At 37.1% G+C, this 21,111-nt stretch overlaps 1 protein-coding gene across 5 annotated transcripts in view; it reads left to right on the top strand.

Moving 5' to 3' along the window:
* Positions 1 to 21,111, top strand: part of Exoc6b (exocyst complex component 6B) — a 550,902-nt gene that overhangs the window by 353,052 nt on the left and 176,739 nt on the right. For all 5 annotated transcript variants that reach the window (XM_050164869.1, XM_050164868.1, XM_050164867.1 and 2 more), the window contains exon 18: positions 2,683 to 2,862. In XM_050164869.1, the coding sequence (XP_050020826.1) occupies positions 2,683 to 2,862 (180 nt within the window). The remainder of the gene's footprint in view (positions 1 to 2,682; positions 2,863 to 21,111) is intronic.

The following is a 21,111-nucleotide window of genomic DNA, read 5'->3' as shown; positions in this document are numbered from 1 at the left end:
CCAGAACATGAAGTAGGATCAAAACCCAGTGCCATTGTCCTTGGCTTCTCATCAGCCCTCATTGTTCGCCATATTCAGAGAGTCCGGTTTTATCCCATGCTTTTTCAGTTCCAGTCTAGCTGGCCTTGGTGAGCTCCCAATAGATCAGCCCCACTGTCTCAGTGGGTGGGTGCACCCCTTGTGGTCCTGACTTCTTTGCTCATATTCTCCCTCCTTCTGCTCCTCATTGGGACATTGGGAGCTCATTTCGTGGCTCTTTAAAGTAAATTTGGAAAGGTAAAACACACAGACTGGCCAACAATTTAAAAAACTACAGTTAGAGGATTGAGTACTTGAGTTCATGTCTTACTATAAATGAAGATACAGAAACGAGATGGTATAACATTGGCAAGAAAATGGTCCAATAGATGAATAAAGTGAACTACTGTCCCTAGAAACTAGGCCTATGCATTGGTATTCAACTCATCTTCTAGAAAGAGTAAAGGCAGTGTAATAGATAATGGAGTGGAATTTTACTTTTCAACCAAAGGTGCTGGGCATCTGTGAAAACAGCAAAACCTACAAAAATTCCACATGCACACCTTACATCTATCTAACATTAACTGAAAACATAAACTCTAAATAAAATGTACAATACTACAACCCTTTGCAGATAACTTAAGAAGAAATGTAGATGACCCTGGATTTGGCAATTTTTTTTTTTTTGCCCAGTACAGAGGTAAAGTTTAACTACTTAGAAAAGCAGTGTGGAACATCTTAAAAAATTAAAAGTAACAATTTTTTATTATAGAGTAATCCTGTTACATGTTCTTGCATGCTGGTCATGATAATCAAGATAGGGAGTCGGCCTACCATCAGTCAGTGGATACACGGAAAGGGAAATGTGGTATAGAAACACAAGTGAATCCTGTATATTGGGTTATGAAATAAAGACTTTTTGGTAATTTTTAGCATCTTGGATAATCCTAGGAGACATTATGTTAAGTGAAATAACTATAGTAAGACAAATATTGATGATCTTACTTCCATATTGAATCTAAAAAATTGAACTCACATAAGTAGAGCAAAGCATGGTCACAGAAGACTTTGATAGTTGTTAGGCCATTTTGGTCAAAGAACCCAACATTTTTGAAGCAGTTCAAGAGCTCATTCTTCAGCAGATAATTAAAGTTAATAAGTGCATTGTATCTTGAAAATTTCTGATAGACTCTTTTAAAATTTTTTTCTCTACAAAAATAACAAATATTTGAGGTAATGCATGCCATTCGGAGCTTGATTTGTATATGCTAATTATCTCATTATGTTACTGTATACATTATGTCATTTACAATATCTATACATTCAAAGTACCTTGTTGAACATGACAGATATCTATGATTTTGTCAGTTAATAAATTTTAAAGCATTTGTCATGTAAATAAATACTGTCTTTAGCTGTATAATGCCAAAATCATGCAAAATTTAAGAAAGAGAAGATATAGAGAAGAATAAGTTAAAGACAGATTTAGCAATTAGAGGTTGCAGAACTCTGTTTCTTACTGTGAAAGAAAGATTCCAGTTTTTCCTTCTAGATTTTTGCCTTGGTCTAAAAAGAACAAGAGTATGGAAAATCCCGAGTCTGGACCTCAGTCTTATGCTGCATTATTTCTGGAGGTCCAAGGTGACCATGAAGCAATCAGATACATGGACCATGAGGTAGAATGCATTTGTAGTAGATCTGTGTTGAAGATAGACCTGGAAATCATAGAAAATAATTAAATCACTCAGAGAAATTGAGAAGATTTGAGACTAGAGTGAATACAATCCATGGATGAGCCATACAGTGAAGGTCATGGGAGGTAAGTGTTAGGTAGAGCTTTAATAGAAATCAAGCAAGCTCAGACTGGAAGATGAATATCAGATGTGGTAACAAGTTGTTCATGCATTTTTCATATTATAATCCTTATTGTTCTGTTTATATTGCATATTCATCTATCCTGATAATACCTTTCCTAGAAAAATAAGTTCAAAATACTTACTAGAGAATTTAACAAGCTATTGTATGTCATGAATACAGGGTAACACAAAGTTATGTGTTCTAGGAGCTCTTTGATGCTGTTTCAGCATCCTTTTTAGGACTCTGCTGTATAGAACAGGATCTTATGGAATATGTGTATCAGTCCGTGAAAGAGCCTTATGATAAAGAAAGCTCAGAGTTCCGACAGTAACCAGTGAAAGTAATGTAAAGGTATATTTATAGCATAGGTATATTTACAAGCAGCTGAAGGAACCAGGGGATGTAGGAAATTTGCAAATAAAGGAACATTTTTTTTTGAGTCACACAAAGAGTCAAAATGGAACCTGTTTCTGAGAGTAAATTTACCTTTTGACATAAATGAGAAAATAAAAGGAAATAGATTTCAGGGGATGTTTGTAAATACATTTTCCTTATTTAGTGAAGAAAAAGGTAGCTTTTCTTATAGATCACTTAACCCTTCCCTCAGAAAGAGGGAGGGAGACAGAGGGTTCATGTAAAATCTGATTAGAAAAGGTTCCTTTGGGTTGTTCCTGGAAGCTGATATGATTCGGCACTCCAAGCTCTGTTACTAGGTGGGTATAGACATGTGGTGGTTACATCACATACATGTTTGCCTTTTTTATCCTGGGCATCTGAATGTGTTTACATTTAAATATTATTTCCCAGGATGCTAGACATGCGGCTGAAGAAGAGATATATACAAATTTAAATCAGAAGATTGACCAGTTTCTGCAGCTGGCTGACTACGACTGGATGGCTGGAGAGTTAGAAAACAAAGCTAGTGATTACCTAGTTGACCTCATTGCCTTCCTCCGGAGCACATTTGCTGTGTTCACACACCTTCCTGTAAGTGACCATCCCTTCTAGTTCCTTTAAACTAGCTTTGAGAAAGATCTTCTCATTTAAGCTGCCAGGGGCCTCTTTAATGTCTATGAACTCCTAGTAGATACATAAATTCGTAAAGTAGTTTTCAGGCCTCCCTTATACTTTGTTTTTAAAGACTTTTGCGTTTTGTCTATGATGTCAGGTCTTTCAACTAAGTACAAAGTCATTAGTACTTAGTCATTAGGACATGGCAAATACCTTGTAAAGAATATCAAAGAAACTTGCTAGTTAACATCTAAAGTCTGTTTCTTTTAATTTGAGGACATCCTTTGATTTTTTTTTTATGATTTGAAACTCTTTGTTGAACCTCTTTTTATCTGGTTTGTAGTTGTTTTCTGGTTATATTAGTCACAATCATTTAAAGTTGTGTTTATTAACTTATTATTTATGTACATATTGATGGGTTTGATTTTTTAGTGGTAGGTTCATGATTCTTCCTAGTATTTTTTGTTTGCTCTTAGACATTGCCTTCTTCAGGTAGATATTTAGAAAGAGTGTTAGAAGTTGTTTGATGCACAATTAAAAATATTTTTTTTAAAAAAACAAACAAACGAAAACCAAAAAACCAATGTGTAAGGTGTTGGTGTCTGTGTACCACTCACTTGCCTTTTAGCTTTTCCTGTATTCTTTGTTTGTGTACACCTCAAATTTATATGTTGGACCTATTTACCCCTGTAATAGCAGGCTTACCCTTACCAGACATGAAATCTGTTATCATCTGAACCTTAAACTTCCCAGGTTCCAGTATGGGAGAAATAAAGTTTTGTTGTTTATGAGCTGTCAATATTTTTGTTGTTTATAAACTGCCTTGTCTGCCATGTTTTGTTACTGCAACAGGAATATATTTAAAAACAGCCTACCTGATATTCTTATATATTTGTCTTGAGCTGAGTTTCTATGTCTGAGTTACTGTGACACTTTGGATAATCTCACTCTACCTTTCAGAGGTTTTGGCATAAACCTTTATTTTCCTGAGTCATTAAGGTTTAGAATTCAACAAATGTCGTAATGGAAAATTTGGTTCTCACATCTCTAATTTTAGCACTCTAGTCCGTTGAAAGTAAGAAAAATTATTTTAAATCTGTAATAACTATTCTCTTCCTGGGACCCTGGGACCTAATTCTGGTTTTTTGTTTATTGCCTGTGCTGGAGTTTGGCCAGTGCTGCTAAGGACAGCTGATGATCCTCAGATCACATTAAAAATGGTGTGCCTTTTCTGTAATTTTATTCTTTTTAGTACTCCATGCTCATAGCACTAGCCCTGGCTATCCTGGAACAAGCTCTGTAGACCAGGCTGGCCTTGAACTCATGGAGATCTGCTTGCCTCTGCCTTCCGCTATCTGGGATTAAGGGAGTGCCCCACTACTGCCAAGTATCCCAATTACTGGAATTAAAAGTGTGCCCCAATACCGTGGAGTATGAATTGTGATGTCTTTAAAGAAAAGAATTGTCTAATTTTTTTTTAACTTCTAGTTGTGCTTAGGAAAATTGGCTTACAGAAAATTGTACTATTTTATCTCACTTCACCTAATAACAAAAAAGGACAAATCTAGCACAAAATATTTTAAAAATTCACTGGAGCTGGAGAAAACAGCACAGTTATCAAGAGTACTTGCTGCTCTTGCAGAGGACGTGGGTTTGGTTGCCAGTACATACATGGTGGTTTACAACCATCTGTGCTAGCTTCTTGCCCCTGGGTACCAGGCACATGCACAGTGCAGTTATATACATATAGGCCATACATATAATAAAAATAAGCAAATCTTTAAAAAATACAAAATAAGCTTACAATTATGGGTAAAAATATATTAAATTTGAATGTCTATTCTAGATGTTGTGAGACAGTAATTTAAAGACTATTATCTAGGATTTATTATAGAAATACAAGAATGATTCTAGATACTAAAAGTCTTTTAATATTTGACTTTCCCAGTTAATATGTAAATTAGAGAAAGTATCTTGGTATATAGTTATAACTTACAAAGTTACAAGGACATTGTATAATATCCAATGTTTATAAAGACAAAAGTCACTAAAATATAAGTAGACCAATGCTTTAATAATTGGAACTTCAACAGGTATTAGAAATTTAACAAGGTTATACTAAACACATGAATTTACGTTAGTGTCATCAGAAGGTTAAAAATTCTTATCACCAATGTTTTACAAGTTTCCTTAAATAGATAAGATTTTCTAAGAAAAAATTATAATTGTAGTAGCCAGATGTGTGCCTCAGTATATTTTTACTGCTATAACATACCTAAATAAATTGAAAAGAGTAGAATTTTCTTTGTGTATCCTTAATAAGTAATGAGTAGAAATCATAGACTTACATACAAGTGTACTTGGGGATACTTTGTGGTGCAGAGTTTTCCAAGTCTCATCAAATTATCATGAGCACCAAGAGAATTTCATAAGGAAATATGTCAGTTAAATAATTCTAAAATTGACAGTAAAGCGAAATTAGACACTATTAAAAATATAATTGTGGTCTTTACCTATTAGATATGAAATGCTGTAGAACAAAATAAGGAATATTCTTTCAAACTAGAATAGACTGACATTAAAGGAGTAGAATGCAAAAATTTGTAAGTATTTCAGGATCTGTGAAAGAAGTGCTATCTCAATAAAAAAAAAAGGGGGGGCCTTCAATAAAATTGCTACTACTCTCGGCCAGTTGGTTGAAGATGTAAGTAAGTTCTCGCTTCTATATGACAGTGAATTCTACACTGAATAAATATTTGAGTTTTTCCTAGGAAAATATTTGGGAAACAAGATATTGGTGCATTTTCTTTAGTCTGAAAATATGTCAGTGTTCTAAATTTGACCCTAATGCTTGAAGTCATCAGATAAAAGACTGATAGCTAGCTTGCTTGCTGCTTAAAATAAAGTGAAATGGAATACATGCTCATCATAAATAGCAATTGCAATGTGTGCCTTCAATAGAGCCAGTCATACAATAAAATTTACAGCTGATCGAGAGCTTTTCAACGATCATACTCAGAAACTAGAAAATATTATAAATATTCTATATAGTTTGAGCTGAATTTTAGTGTGCATCTTTGCGTATTAATCACGTTCTGTGTAGTAAATGTATAGAATTTATACTTCCAGATTTAATTATACTTTTCCATGTGTAACTTTCGTGTTTTCCTTTGTTTTTCTTCCTGGTTTTAATTTTATTTTATTTTCCCTGTGTGAAGCATTTCATCTCTTTTTAATCCTAGTGGAGTGAGTGGGGAGGTGATATTTAACATTATATTCATCTCTAGAATTTCTCAGTCTTTAAGAACTAATTTAATGTATATTTAAAGCAATATTTTATCAAAGAACTATTTTTCAACTGGATTTTATTTCATTTTTTTGGAGAAATGAAGAATAGTATTTTGTCTTTTGTGGTTTCTCTGTCTTTGAGTGACAATCATGTGAGTAGATCTTACAGTACCATAAGGAGGAAGCACAGAGTCAAAGGTCTGTGTAGAAGGTTAGGGCTGGCTATGCTGTATCATTGCTTTTTACGCTTGTTTTCCTGCATCTGAAAAGCACTTCTCTCCTGTGCTCCTGGCCATGCGCTGTGTGATGCAGTGAGCCTTGAACCAGCATCAGCTCCCAGAGCTTCTCACCATGCTTCAATTAGTTTATTGAACTTTTAGGCTATTGTTTAACTCAGAGTGCATTATTTTGTCACTAGATACCAAGTCTTGCATGAAAAGACCTTTTCACACCTCTTTACCAACTCACAACTATATCTGAGTCACACTAAACTATGTTGAACAGAGCCATAATTTAAATGACTTTTCTCTGTGGAATTCCCTGGATTTCTACTTAATATTAGTACATAAAGTTTTGGTCATTATGGCCCAAACATTTCCCAACAGGGAAAATAAATTATAGTAATGTCACTATAACATAGGAACTCAGTCAGTGGAGATTTTCTGTATGTGTGTATGTATGTGCGCGCGTGTGTGCACGTGTGCATATGTGTGTGTTACTTGTTAGTGAGTTACTTATTTCTAACTGCTGTGTTGCGGGAGGTCCTTCCGCCTCTCCAACCAATAGCTGCTGTGATACCAGCCCATTGGGGCGTGGTGTCTCTTCCTTTAAAAAAGCGGCTATTTCCTCTGCTAGCTCTCTTCACTTCCTGCTCCGCCGGAGGCTAGACTCCCTTCCTGGTTGTGCAGATGGCTGTTGTCTGGGATGGTGATCTGTAAGTTTTTTCCTTTTTAAATAAATACCACCCTATTAATCATAATTCCAAACTGGTGTGGCCTTGTTCGTGACTTACGCCTTCACTGCTGTGACTCCTTATCTAACAAATTATGTGAAAGTTTCTCATCTGGCAATAATGATTGTCTAAGTGGACCCACTCCCTGTGGCTCTCTGTGAACAAAATATGGAAAGTTCCAGGATCCTCATGAGACAAACAGGTACAGCCTTTAGGATATAATAATATTTTTCTTCATATTAATTACATGTAGACTGAATGTCCAACAAATTTTCTTTTCTTTAATGGGGATAAATAACAGATTTGCTAATGATATCTCTGCGTATCAAGAATTTGGTTTATGTTTCCTGTTTCTGCACTTTAACTACCTAGAGTCCATTGAGCAGCAGATTAGCTCCCTGTCCGTGTGCTCCTAGGCTTCCAAGTTTAATCACTTATGTTCCTTAGAGGGTTTGTGTTTCTTTACAGAGGCTTATGTGTGTTGGGCAATTACTTGGCAGTTTTTTCCCAAGAAAATTCCTGTTACTAGCAGTAGTTTCTGCTGTTTCTGGTAATGTACAGCCAGTAGTCTTTGGCCTCTTTAATGATACCAACTTTTAAATCATACCTTTTTCTTATAGTTCATTTAAAAGAATCTGATTAATCCTGGCTTTGGTCATGAGATGTGGCAGAAAATTAGCAGAGCATGGAGTTTGAAGGAGTAGATCCCTGTAGCTGTAACTTTGTGTCAGACAAGCAGGTGAGATAACCTCAGCCACTTTAATATCTCTGCTGACTGACACTGGGATGCTCCTCAAGGTGCTGATGTGCCAAGGCTCTGGGTGGTATTTGAGAACAGGACACTGGGGTCAACATTACTGATAAAAGTAATGTAATTAAAAGCCTTAACTGTGTAGTAATAGGCACACAGGTCTGTTGACTGAGTTTTCTGTCCACCCGGTTCCTGTAGTCATTAAGTCCCAAAGAAATCACACAGAGGTCTACATTAACTCTAAACTGATTGGCCCATTAGCTCAGGCTTCTTATTAACTCTTATAACTTATATTAGCCCATTATTCTTGTCTATGTTAGCCACGTGGCTTTATACCTTTTTTGGTGAGGCAGTTACATCTTGCTTGCTCTGTGGCCAGGTCAGGACTGCAGACCAAGCTTTCTTCTTCCCAGAATTCTCCTGTTCTTGTTTTCCTGCCTCTACTTTCTACCTGGTTGTCCTGCCTCTACTTCCTGCCTGTCTACTGGCCAATCAGCATTTTATTAAAATTTAATTGACAGAATACAGATCATTGTCCCACACCACAGGTTCATGAATTATAACACTATTAATCTAAATAGTATATACTTGTGAATCTTCTTTTATGGCTTTGCATTATATCCTTGGAAATACTTCTAATATGATGTCAAAAAAAGCAGAACAAGCTTTCATAAACAGATTACATATGTATGAGGTCCCTCAAACTGTAATTATAGAAAATCTCTACATGAAGTATAAAAAGGTAAACTATTGGTGGCACATTTTCTTATTGTTCTTTAAAAGTTATATATGTCATAGTTCACTATGTCATCCTGGCTGGCTTCAATTTGCAGATATCTACCTCCTTCTGTTGGAATGTACCATCATATGTGGCTTATATTTCTTTATTCTAGGAATTCAGATATTTACACATTTACATTTTTAAAAAGTTACAGATTTTTATAGTCCCTCTCATTTCAGGTTTTCTTTTCCTCATACATTATTTGAGTGAGAAGGGAAAATATCTACATTTTCAGCTCTGCCAGGTTGCAGCCTCTGACATTTATCCCATTACAAAGTAAGTCGTCATTGACACAACAGACTTTGTAAAGACAGATATATCATTGCCTAAGATAACGTAAACAATGTATGTGGAAATGGAATTCAAATAGAGTTTTTCTAGTTCCTGTGGATGCAGAGGCCATTCCCTTTTTATATGGCAGACAAATTGCTTTTCACTAGAAATTTAAGATGTTTGGAACTTGTATGGTGATGTGGAATTAAGGTTCCCTAGCAGATTTCTGGAGGGGGTCTTAGAAACCTGGTCTGTAGTACAGTAAGTGACAGTTGAGGACAGCTGGTGTGTGTGGTGATATGGGTGAGACCTTGGAAGAGTTGGAACCATTGTCACTCTTCCAGTGTAACACCCAGATGTCCTAGACGGGTCTTACAGTCCCTTCAGAAAGTGACTTCAGAGTGCATCTGTGAACTGCTTGCAAGAATACTTTGCTTGTGTGGTGTGGGGCTGCTTCTCTCCTTAAGGTCACTTCTTGTCTCCTTTACCAACTCTTGCTTTTTTAAAAATTTAATTCAAGGCCCATTTTCCCTATAAAGTCTTTCCCAACCCCTTCCTTTTAAATTTAATATACTTCAGCAGGTGGTTTTTTTTTTTTTTTTTTTTTTTTACTGCTGGAAACAATATATTATCTTTCTTCCCCTAGTAATTACCAGAGTTATAGAAATTCTTTGAGAATTTCTATATCTATATCTGTATCTTAGACTTTTTAATGTATCCAGTATAGAGCAGGTACCCAACAAATGTCACAAGATTGGATGTGTCTCACTGGGAATATAGTTAGCTACCATCATTTGATGCTTTCTACTCTAGTTCCACCATTTTTTTTCCAGTTTATTTTGCCTTGCAGTTCTATTTCAATGAGAGAGGATTGGAAGAACACCGAAAGGTATTACAAGTTCTATCTAATGGAAGAAAATCTTGTTTCTGGGAATATTGCTGAAGGCCATTCTAAGCCTATGTTTTTCCTCTTTTTTTTTTTTTTTTTTTTTTTTTTTTTTTTTTTTTTTTTTTGAGACAGGGTTTCTCTGTGGTTTTGGAGCCTGTCCAGGCTGGTCTCGAACTCACAAAGATCCACCTGCCTCTGCCTCCCAAGTGCTGGGATTAAGGGCGTGCGCCACCACCGCCCGGCTCTTTAATAAGCAGTAAATGGGAGTGATTAGGTTGGCTCTCGGGTGGCAGCGAACTTACACATGCTGCAGTGAGAGGGGCTTAAAGTTATGGGAACAAATTTGGCTCTTGCCACTTACTGTTCGGCTGTTCTCTCATGGTTTATGGTTAGTTTTAATGTGGTTTACTAAGTATTTTAAATTATCCAAACATGTAAGATACACCATTCGAAATCAGCTCAGGGTGTGTGATCTTCTTTCTTGAATTAGCAGGTGAGGCCTCTTTGCACTTCAGCTCTTGTCTGTGTATGCGGTCCAAGCTCTTTTAGGTAAAACGTATGAAGCAAGCTAGGTGAGAGGGGGATTTTTTTTGCCCTGTTGTACAACTCTGAAAGTATCATGTCATTTTTTTTTTTCTTTTTGGCTTTTTGAGACAGGGTTTCTCTGTAGCTTTAGAGCCTGCCCTGGAACTTGCTCTTGTAGACCACACTGGCCTTGAACTCACAGAGATCTGCCTGCCTCTGCCTCCAGGGTGCTGGGATTAAAGGTGTGTGCCACCACCGCCCAGCCTGTAAGGCCATATTATAAGAAGAGTTTATGTGAGGATGTGTATTTGATATTTCCATAAAATGTAGGATAATCTGATTGCCTTTATAGGATTCTTGTAAATGATTTGTTATCTTTAATTGTTGAAAAATGATGAGAAAAAAAACCAAAGTATGTAAACGGAGACTGCTTGTTCATTCTCGGCTTGTTCATTACACAGAAACTATATTAATTACAGCACTGCTTGACCAATAGCTTAGGCTTCTTATGAACTAACTTTTACATCATAAATTAATCTATTTCTATTATTCTGTGTATCTCCACAAGGCTGTGGCTTACTGGGTAAAGTTCCAGTGTCTGTCTCCTTCAGCAGCTATATGGCATCTTTCTGACTTCACCTTCTTTTCTTCTCTATCTCTACTTGGAATTCCTACCTAGTTCTAGTCTGTGCTGCAATAGGCCCAAAGCAGCTTCTTTATTATCCAATGGTAATAAGACATAACAGTTGGTTGCCTGGACAGTCATCCAAAATTTCTCTGCAACATTGGGGCATCCATCTTCAGCCTACAGGCCTAGAATATCTGACGGACTTTTCTTTTTTTTTTTTTATCTTAAATAAAAAAAAAGTTATAACTAATATAAGAAAAACTATATACAATAAATACAATAACTATACAGAATATATACAGGCAATAAATATGTCAATAATGTCTAGAACATTTGCATTTGTCAAATTCAGACAAAATACTCCATATCTATCCTATCTTGGTAAGTCGAAAGTCTTGTACCTACTTTACTTTCTATCATAACTTATTTTCTGCATCTGGTAAATAAGGAAAACTATAACTACCTAGTCTTCAACTCCTTCAGAGACCCATGAAGGAAATAATACTAACTATATAAGCAGGAAGCATGAGCAAGTGACTTCCAAGAAATGTGAGATTCCCCACCGCCGCCTCCCCTTTCCCTCCCCCTCCCCCAATCAAGTCCCCCTCCCTTGTCAGCCCAAAGAGCAATCCAAACTGCCTAGGCTCCCACAAAACCAATAGGTGCAGTAGGATCAAAAACCCATTGCCGTTGTTCTTGGGGGTCTCAGTATGATGGAGGAAGGTAATTGGTTAATTATAATAAACCAACTGCTTGGCCTCATAGCTTAGAACATAGATGGGAGGAGTAAACAGAATAGAATTCTGGGCGGAAGAGGAAGTGAGGTCAGACTCTGCTCTGCTCCCAGAGAGAGCCAACAGCTCGGGAGCAGAGACGCAATGATGGAGGAAGGTAATTGGTTAATTATAATAAACCAATTACCTTCCTCCATCATCAGTAGTCCTCATTGTCCGCTATGTTCAGCGAGACTGGTTTTAATCCAGGCTTTTTCAGACCCAGGCCAGCTGGCCTTGGTGAGTTCCTGATAGAAAATCCCCATTCTCTCAGTGTGTGGGTGCCCCTCTCGCGGTCCTGAGTTCCTTGCTCGTGCTCTCTCTCCTTCTGCTCCTGATTTGGACCTTGAGATTTCAGTCGGGTGCTCCAATGTGGGTCTCTGTCTCTGTCTCCTTTCATCTCCTGATGAAGGTTAATATTCAGGAGGATGCCTATATGTTTTTCTTTGGGTTCTCCTTATTTAGCTTCTCTGTGATCACGAATTATAGGCTCAATGTCCTTTATTTATGGAAACCAAATATCAGTGAGTACATCCCATGTTCCTCTTTTTGGGTCTGGCTTACCTCACTCAGGATAGTGTCAAGTCCAAGTGGATTAAAGACCTCAATATCAGTCCGAACACACTGAACCTGATAGAAGAGAAAGTGGGAAGTACTCTACAACACGTGGGCACAGGAGACCACTTCCTACGTATAACCCCAGCAGCACAGACAGTAAGGGCCTCATTGAATAAATGGGACCTCCTGAGACTGAGAAGCTTCTGTAAAGCAAAGGACACTGTTGCTAAGACAGAAAGGCAACCCACTGACTGGGAGAAAATCTTCACCAACCCCGCAACTGACAAAGGTCTGATCTCCAAAATATATAAAGAACTCTGACGGACTTTTCTATGAAGGAGAGTTTTTAAAGTTCTGTCTCACCTTGTCTGGGCAAGGGTTGGCAGTCACTTTTTCTTTGTGTCTTGCTTGCAGAAAACTGATAAAGAATCAAACCCAAAATCATGTACAGGAAGGTAGACGAAACCTTTCTCTAGAATTAGCTAGTACTCTACATGACAGTTAATATCATGACAAAAAGTTTGAAATATATTCATATACATATACATATATATATTATAAATCTTATGCCTAAAGAAAAGCTGTTAAAGATTCAATATAGAGCCAAAAGATTATGAGATTGGTAGCAATAAAATAGTTTTTAAATTTTTGTTTTTCTTTTGTCCTGTATTACGTCTGTCTTTATTTGTACATGTATACATATGATGGCCATAACTTCTTGCAAATGTATGATTACTGAATTGGTCTTTATGGAACTCAAGGAAATTGCTCATTGAAAACCAGAATAGGTATCAATGGTATGGTATACATATTTTAGTTTTTCAAAATCTACAAAATGAAACACACCCATCTGCCAGATTTCATTCTTTTGAGTCCCCTTTGGGTTATTTCCTAAAATAGTAGTGTTTGATTGTATAAAGAATAAGTTGGATATTTCTTTATAATTTCTTTGACTTGTCATGTAATGGCAAAGCATTTTCTTAAACCTTTGCGATTTATATGATGTTTTTTAAATGAAATTCTGAGGCCTTCAGCACATTTACAATCAATAGTTGATCAATTTCTGCATAATCTTATGCTAGAGGACTTGGGACACCTGTATGTGATTGGATGTGTGTTTTGTATATGGGATGATGCCTAATCTTGATGATATCTTTTAACTGAATAAATCGTTCAGCAATCTCAGTTTGCAAAACAACTCATTCTGCATATTGCAAATTGGTATTGAGAGGTTCTTTAAAATCTTTTCGTACCATGAGAATAACATGTAATTCTGACTTTTGGGCATAATCATAAGGGCTTTAATCCATTTTACTTAAAATTTCTGATTTGTAACCTGCCTTCTGATTTATTTGCATCAGTGTACAATGTATGGGCTCCAGTTATTGGTGTGTCCTGTACAATGTGAGGAAGGATACAGTTTGCTCTCTATATAAATTGAATTCTCTTGCTTTTGGGATAGTTGTTGCTAATCCATCCCCACATATTACTACAAGCTCTTTGCCAGGGTTCAGTTTCTTCCTATAATATGTCAATTTTATCTTTATTTAAAGGTATTATAATTTCTGCTATGTCTATTTTTACTAAGTGATGAAGTCTCAATTTTCCTTTTAGAATTAACTCAGAGACCTTTTCCACCTAAGGTTTTAATATTTTACTCATTTTACGTGGTAAAAGATGCATTCGAAGATAATCTCTTCCCTTTGCATTGAAATTCCTGTAGGGGAATGTTTGCATATGACCAGAGTGCAGTTACAATTTAGAGTCACGTGACAATTCCTTTCTCTAATTTCTCTTCAGTAAAAGCTCAGCTTCAGCTCATAATTCCCTGTGACTATTTAAGTCCTCGTTACAGTCTAAGGTTTCATTTAAATTAATCAGGTTATCAGGACCTATCTCTGTAGTGTGCTGAAGATAAGAAATATCTCCTAGCAATTTTTGGAAGTCTGCAATTGAGCTCTCCTAATTTGTACCTTTTTGGGTTTAAATATCTGTAAACCTATTTTATTGCCTAAATAATTAATGGAACACCCTATTTGTATGTTTTAGGAACAATTTGTAGTCTCTGACAAGACAAAATTTTCTTTACTTCTTCAGACATTCTTTATAAAGTATCTGCATTTGAATTAGATAATTTTTTATAAAGTGTCTGCATTTGAATTAGATAGCAAAATGTTGTTAATGTAATGGTAAAGAATAGATCCAGGAAATTGCTTATATATAATTTTCAGTGGCTTACTTACAAATAGTGACACAGGGTAGGGCTATTTAACATTTTCTGTGGTAATAGGAACCTTTCATATATATCTTTTAGCAGACTGAGAATTATAAGTAGTCACTGTTTAGGCAAAATTTTCTCTCTCTTTTTCTTGTAAAGGTATATTGAAGAAATAATCTTTTAAATAAATAAATGGCCATCCTTTAGGCAATAGAGAAGGCAAAGGAGTGTCAGACTGTAGAGAACCCACTGGCTGAATCACTTTATTAACAGCTCTTAGATGTGTTACCATTCACCACTTTCCAGATTTCTTTTAATGGCAATACAGGAAATTTCCAAGAACTGTTTGATTCTTAAATTGCCGAGCATCTAGACACTCCTGTCCCAGCTGTTCTAAAGCCTGCAATTTCTTTATTGTTAAAGACCTTTACTTAATCCATACAGGTTTGTCTGTCTGCCTTTGAGATACCAGAAACTGCTGTGCCCTGTTATTCTACAACTGAATGGTCGCTCACTGTTCTTTTTAAATCCTTCTAATATTTTTCCCAGAAACATACATTAATTTATGGTTCATTTCTAAGAATGGGGAAATGCTAATCTGAGTATTTCGTTGCTATATCAAATCATGTCCCAAATTTATTGCTATGTTAGCCACATGTGGTTTTAATATCCCTCTTTGTCCTTCTGACCCTATATATTCGACACTTCTCATGCTCTTCCTTACCTGAGATTTACATCCTGAAAATGCCAATTTGGATGCCAAGATTCTGATGAAATCATTGTTAAATTTACACCTGTGTCTACCAGACTTTCAATGACAAAATCATTTATTTGTATTTTTAATTTTGATCTTTGTTCATTTATAGAAGTTTGCCAATATATTCGCTTCATGATTTCTCCTGAATTTTTTGTTCTCTCTTTTATAGTTGTTCTGTTATCTAGAGCAGTATGATTTCTCACTATAGGTATTTGGTTCTTTAATTGCTCTGAGAAGAAGTTTTTTCTTCAAAGGAAGGAAACAACTGAACCAGATTTGGCATGGTGCCGGAGAGAGGGAAAATATAGTGGTATATTGTTTGCATTTTAGTAAATAAAAATTCCCTAAGGTCAGTGCAAAGCATTCATATAGGCCAGGCTGTGGTTGCACATGCCTTTAATCACAGCAGCCATGCTAGTTAGCCATAGATGCTTAGTTGTGGTGGTGCATGTCTTCAGTGCCAGTACTAGAGAGGAATATAGGGTGGGATGAGACAGGAACTCGTTCTCTTTCAGTCTGAATATTTCAAAGAGGTAAGAGCTCTTTAGTGACTTGACCTCTTTTGCTTTTCTGATTTTCAGGTTTATCCCCAATATCTGTCTCTAGGTCTTTTTCGGTCGTGCTATACCAACCATGGGTTTTCCCCCAAGGCAAATATTGTTGGTGCTATGTTGACCAACAATGTAAAGTTTGCCTGTTATATACCTCTTATGTCCCTTGTAGTTAGTTATAGTTGAGTCCCCCCAAAAAATATGTATTGTGGTTTTTGTTTGTTTTTGCTTTAAGAAAAGATTTTTATTGTATGTGTTTATGTGTGGGATAAGGGTAGGGGGCTATGTACATGTGCATACAGGTGCCCATAGAGGTCAGAGGCATTGGTCAAAGGAGAGAACTATCTTCACACACTTTTCCTCTGACCTCCATGTGCGCTCTCTCTCTCTCTCTCTCTCTCTCTCTCTCTCTCTCTCTCTCACACACACACACACACACACACACACATGCACACACACACACAAAATATTTTAGTTATCTCATAGGTATGTCCTTTATCTACTCTTTCCTTTTGCATAAAGACAGGAATAATCCTTGCAAATTATTTATGTCCATTTCATTGAAAATGCTCAGAATCTTTCTAACCATCTAATGCAAATACAGGATATGTGACTTCTATTATAAGTTTTAGGAAATTTATTAGAAATTAGCAATCTCATAAAGAACCAAACAAAGGGTAAAGATACCTTGCTTGCCTATTCCTTAAAGCAATTATATTAATACATTACAATAAAACAGTCTCAGTTCATCATAAAATTTAAATGTCACTGCCACAAATTGCTAAGGTCTTTTATTTGATATCTTTGGTTTAGTTTCATAAATTTTGTTTGAAAGCATCTGAAATTTATATACAAATTAAAATTTGAGTACTCTTGAAACATTGTCTGCTTGAGCTGATCATGTTCCTGAAACGTCCTTTGAAAGGATGTGAAGAGCCCAGAACAGCTGTAACCTTCAGCATCAGTGTTATAGCCTGTTCAGCCTAGACTGCTGCTATATATTGGCAATATTTTTTTATACATACTAAAGTTGGGTTTCAAAATGCTCATGTGTATATTCTCACTTTGAAGATCCTTTAGGATTTTCAAAGTAAATGAAAAAAATTCAGAAAGATATGGAAGTTACATTTAACCAGAAAATAGCTTTAGGAACACAAGTGGTGAATAACAGTTGTGACTAGTTTTTATACTTCAGACACAGAAGGACAGAGATGGATCTCTTGGAGGTTCATGTCATACTGTCTTTAGCATCCAACCTAAGTATAGCCACTTGATTGGTAGCCAATAGAATCTGATCAGGGATCATACTTGCCTTATAATCCTCAGTGATTTGGGAGTTGTTCATTACTGTAGTTTCAGTAAAGTTGAACATGATTTCAGAATGGTTCATTCTATTGTAATTAACACATGTACAAAGCTATATGGTATGGATTTTGTGGCTTAGCCACAAGCAGGTGGTTTCTAAGATAAATCTTCCATGATATTGACACCTGCCTTAACTAGAATTCAGGTCATAGGGTATGGGTTTCAGGGAACGAATTTTGGAAATCAATGATTATCAGTGTTATTTATTTGGTTTCTGTGTATTTCATTTGATTAGGCATTACAGAACATAAATGAGCCCAGAAAATAATTTGCTGGGTTGAACTAGGATATAAAAGACTTTTTCCAGTGGATATCTTAAGAATTTCAAGATATGTAGGGTTAGTTTGCAGCTGTCAGTTTCAATTGGATAGATACATAATTGAAAATGTATTTGAATGTACAAAAGCTCATTGTATATGAGCCATCTATCAAAGACAACATTAGAGCTAAAGCCAACAAATTTAGTTTAAATTTTGGAATCAATTGAAGATCTTACTCAGTAAATCCTTTCATTTGTTTGAAATGTCTCAGGAAGGGGTGGGGGTAGGGGCAACATGAGAGTAAATCTTCTCCCATACCCAGGAACTTGCAGCTAAATTTAAAGTAAATCATGTCTCAAAGGAATTCATGATAAAGTTATTGGAATAATATATGGCTGTAATCAAATAAATAAAAAGGGAGAGACCATGAGAGCTGTACTATCAGTAAATGCACAGTGTGGTTAATGGGGCTGTGTCTGAGGAGCATTTGTTTCTTTTCAGCCTCCTGAAAACAGTAAGCAGCCTGAGAAAGGGCTCAGTCTTCTGAAAGGAGAGAAATAAGAGAGGAAAGGAGAGAAAAGGTATGCGGAGAGGATGGGAAGAGAGAGGAAGGGGTTCACATATTTTATAATCCCTGTTGGTAGATCCAAAGATGATCAAGCATAACAAATAACCTTCCTCTCTTAATTAGGTTTTATTGTTATGAAACAACACTATGACCATGGCAACTCTTACAAAGAAAACATTTAATTGTTGCAGTTACTGTATAGTTTCAGAGGCTCAGCCCATTATCATCATAGTAGGGAGCCTGGCAACTGAAGGCAGATGTTGTGCTGGAGCTGATAGTCCTGTATCTTGACTTGGAGGCAACAGGAAGTGGACCAACAGTTACTGAGAGAAGCTTGAACAAAAGAGTCTGCAAAGTCCACCACACAGTGACACACTTCCTCCATGGCAACACTCCTCATGCCTTTCCCTTTAGGGGCCATTTTCTTCAACCACCACAGGAGCCATTTTCTTTCAAACCACCACACTTTCTAAGCAATAAAACCAACAGTCTCTGAAAATAGTGACCTACAAAGGTTTTGAGAATTAACCTAAGGAATATCCCTGCATTGTAGCTTCTGAACAGCAAAATTATTGTGTTTTTTCATTCCTTTCAAACTTGAAATGTATTCTAGTTATTTTATTCCAACTCTTTAATAATATATTAGTTAGATAGTAGACAGTTCATGTACTCTTGGAAAAGAGGCTATATCATTTTGTTTGTTTGTTTGTTTGTTTTTGTTTTTCGAGACAGGGTTTCTCTGTAACTTTGGAGCCTGTCCTGGAACTTGCTCTTGTAGACCAGGCTGGCCTTGAACTCACAGAGATCCAATTGCCTCTGCCAATGAAGTGCTGGGATTAAAGGCATGTGAGCCACCACTGTCTGGCAAGGCTACATCTTTCTTTTAAATGAGTTGTACTTGGGGCTAGAGAGATGGCAGAGTAGTAAAGAACACTTGTTCCTGCAAAGGACTCAGTTTCAATTCCTACATTGCAGTTTACAGCCACTGGTAACTCCATTTCTAGATCTGACACACTCTTCTAGCCTCCACTGTACCAGGCACACACAGTGCACATACATACATGCAAGCAAAACTTTTATATACAATAAAAACAAAAAACAAATTAAAAAACCCTTGGAATTCAAATTAAGTAAAACTTGTACTTTATAAATCTTATGAATGAAAATGAATTGAAATTTATGCCCAGGCAATGTTGACACATGCATTGGCAGCCCTCAATGGCAGTTCTATTGAACTTGTCCATATTGGGTTTCATGGTCTCAGTAGATGAAGACAACTGACCAGGTCTCTTCCTCAAGAGGGCACCAGGTTTCATTACAGATGGTTGTGAGCCACCATGTGATTGTTGGGAATTAAACTCAGGACCTTTGGAAAAGCTGGCAGCTCTCTTAACTGCTGATCTTCATAAAATTTGCATAGGAATTTAATGTTATCTCTCTAAGGGAATAGTATGTGTACGCCATTCCTGCTAAAAAAAACCACCCCTAGGTACCAATTAGGTTGAAAGGTTAGTGTGAAGGAGAGACTGACAAGCTATGAGCAGCTTGCCAATAGGCTAGGCCTTTATTTGGGGGAAATCTACAGAGGAGAGCTACATTAATACCAGAGCCTGTTCCCTTACAAGCTTGGTAGAAGGAGGCAGAGAAGAGGATTGAAATTTTTACTTTATGGTCTGCAGTTGCCCACTGCCAGTGGTTACCAGGGAGTAGTCAGTTAAAGGTGACCAGGTCAGGCTGGCCTGTTTACTCACTGAGTCAAAGTCAATAGTCAAAGGCCTGGAGCTCTTTGAATTCAAGGCCAATCTGGTCTCCTGGGTGGATTCAGGCCCTGGTCACACAGAGAGACCCTATCTAAAAAAAAAAAAGGTGGGGGGTTAGCCTTTACTTTTCTCTGTGGTGCAGGGCAGGCAAGAGTCTAGACAAACAAGATACTTTAGTTCTGTAAACCAAATTCCTGTGGTTATGGGAACAGTCTTCACAGTTCATAATGGCAGAGCTGTGCTATTGATGTGGCCCTGGCTAACATTTCTGACCTTTGTTTTTATTAGATTGCTGTAAAGGGTGGGCATAGTTGGCATCCTCATAAGTATTATATTCTTGACAAGAGTTATCTCCTCATAAGGGGACTTAGGACATTGTCTGATAAAAATTTTTGGAGGAGAAAAATGCTGTAGCCGGGCGATGGTGGCACACGCCTTTAATCCCAGCACTTGGGAGGCAGAGGCAGGCGGATCTCTCTGAGTTCGAGACCAGCCTGGTCTACAGAGCTAGTTCCAGGACAGGCTCCAAAGCCACAGAGAAACCCTGTCTCGAAAAACCAAAAAAAAAAAAAAATGCTGTAAAGAGGGTCTGTGTTCAATGGCCTCGAAGCTTACTAATATGCATATAGTTACATAATGTTATTCCCCCAGAAACTGAGACCTAAAAGTCATTTATGAGATGGACTTTGAGTCAGTCTAGCTATCCCAGGTGACAATGGGAGTGTAGAAGTTTTACACTGTCCACTCTTGATGATTTTCAGATATAGAGGATGATCAAGGGGACCCAGAGAGTTGGACTTAAGATTGTTGCAAGACCATTTGAGTGTGATCTACTGTAAACAAGAGGATACAAAATTAAGACAGCTTTTGAGTCTTAAGGTCCAGAGAGGAATAGCATCACTACTACTATTATTTAGATTTGATCCATTTCTTTGTCAAGGTCCAGAGATCCAGTTTTGAAGCTATCTACCAATGGGGTGGTGGTCTTTGGCATGATCTGTTGCGGGAGGACCTTCCTCCCCTCCAACCAGTAGCTGCTGTGATACCAGCCCATTGGGGCGTGGTCTCTCTCCCTTTAAAAAAGCGGCTATTTCCTCTGCTCGCTCTCTTCACTTCCTGCTCCGCCGGAGACTAGACTCCCTTCCTGGTTGTGCAGATGGCTGTTGTCTGGGACGGTGATCTGTAAGTTTTCCCCTTTAAATAAATAACACCCTATTAATCATAACTCCAAACTGGTGTGGCCTTGTTCGTGACTTACGCCTTCATCTGGCGCCCGAACGTTTGGCTTTTAGGACCTCTCCTTTCCCCGCTCGAGTTCGGCTTGGCAC

This window comes from Alexandromys fortis, unplaced genomic scaffold (assembly GCF_014885135.2).
Source record: "Alexandromys fortis isolate MF-2015 unplaced genomic scaffold, M_Fortis_MF-2015_v1.1 scaffold_138, whole genome shotgun sequence".
Classification (NCBI taxonomy): Eukaryota; Metazoa; Chordata; class Mammalia; order Rodentia; family Cricetidae; genus Alexandromys; species Alexandromys fortis.
This window is presented reverse-complemented; position numbering and strand designations above follow the sequence as displayed.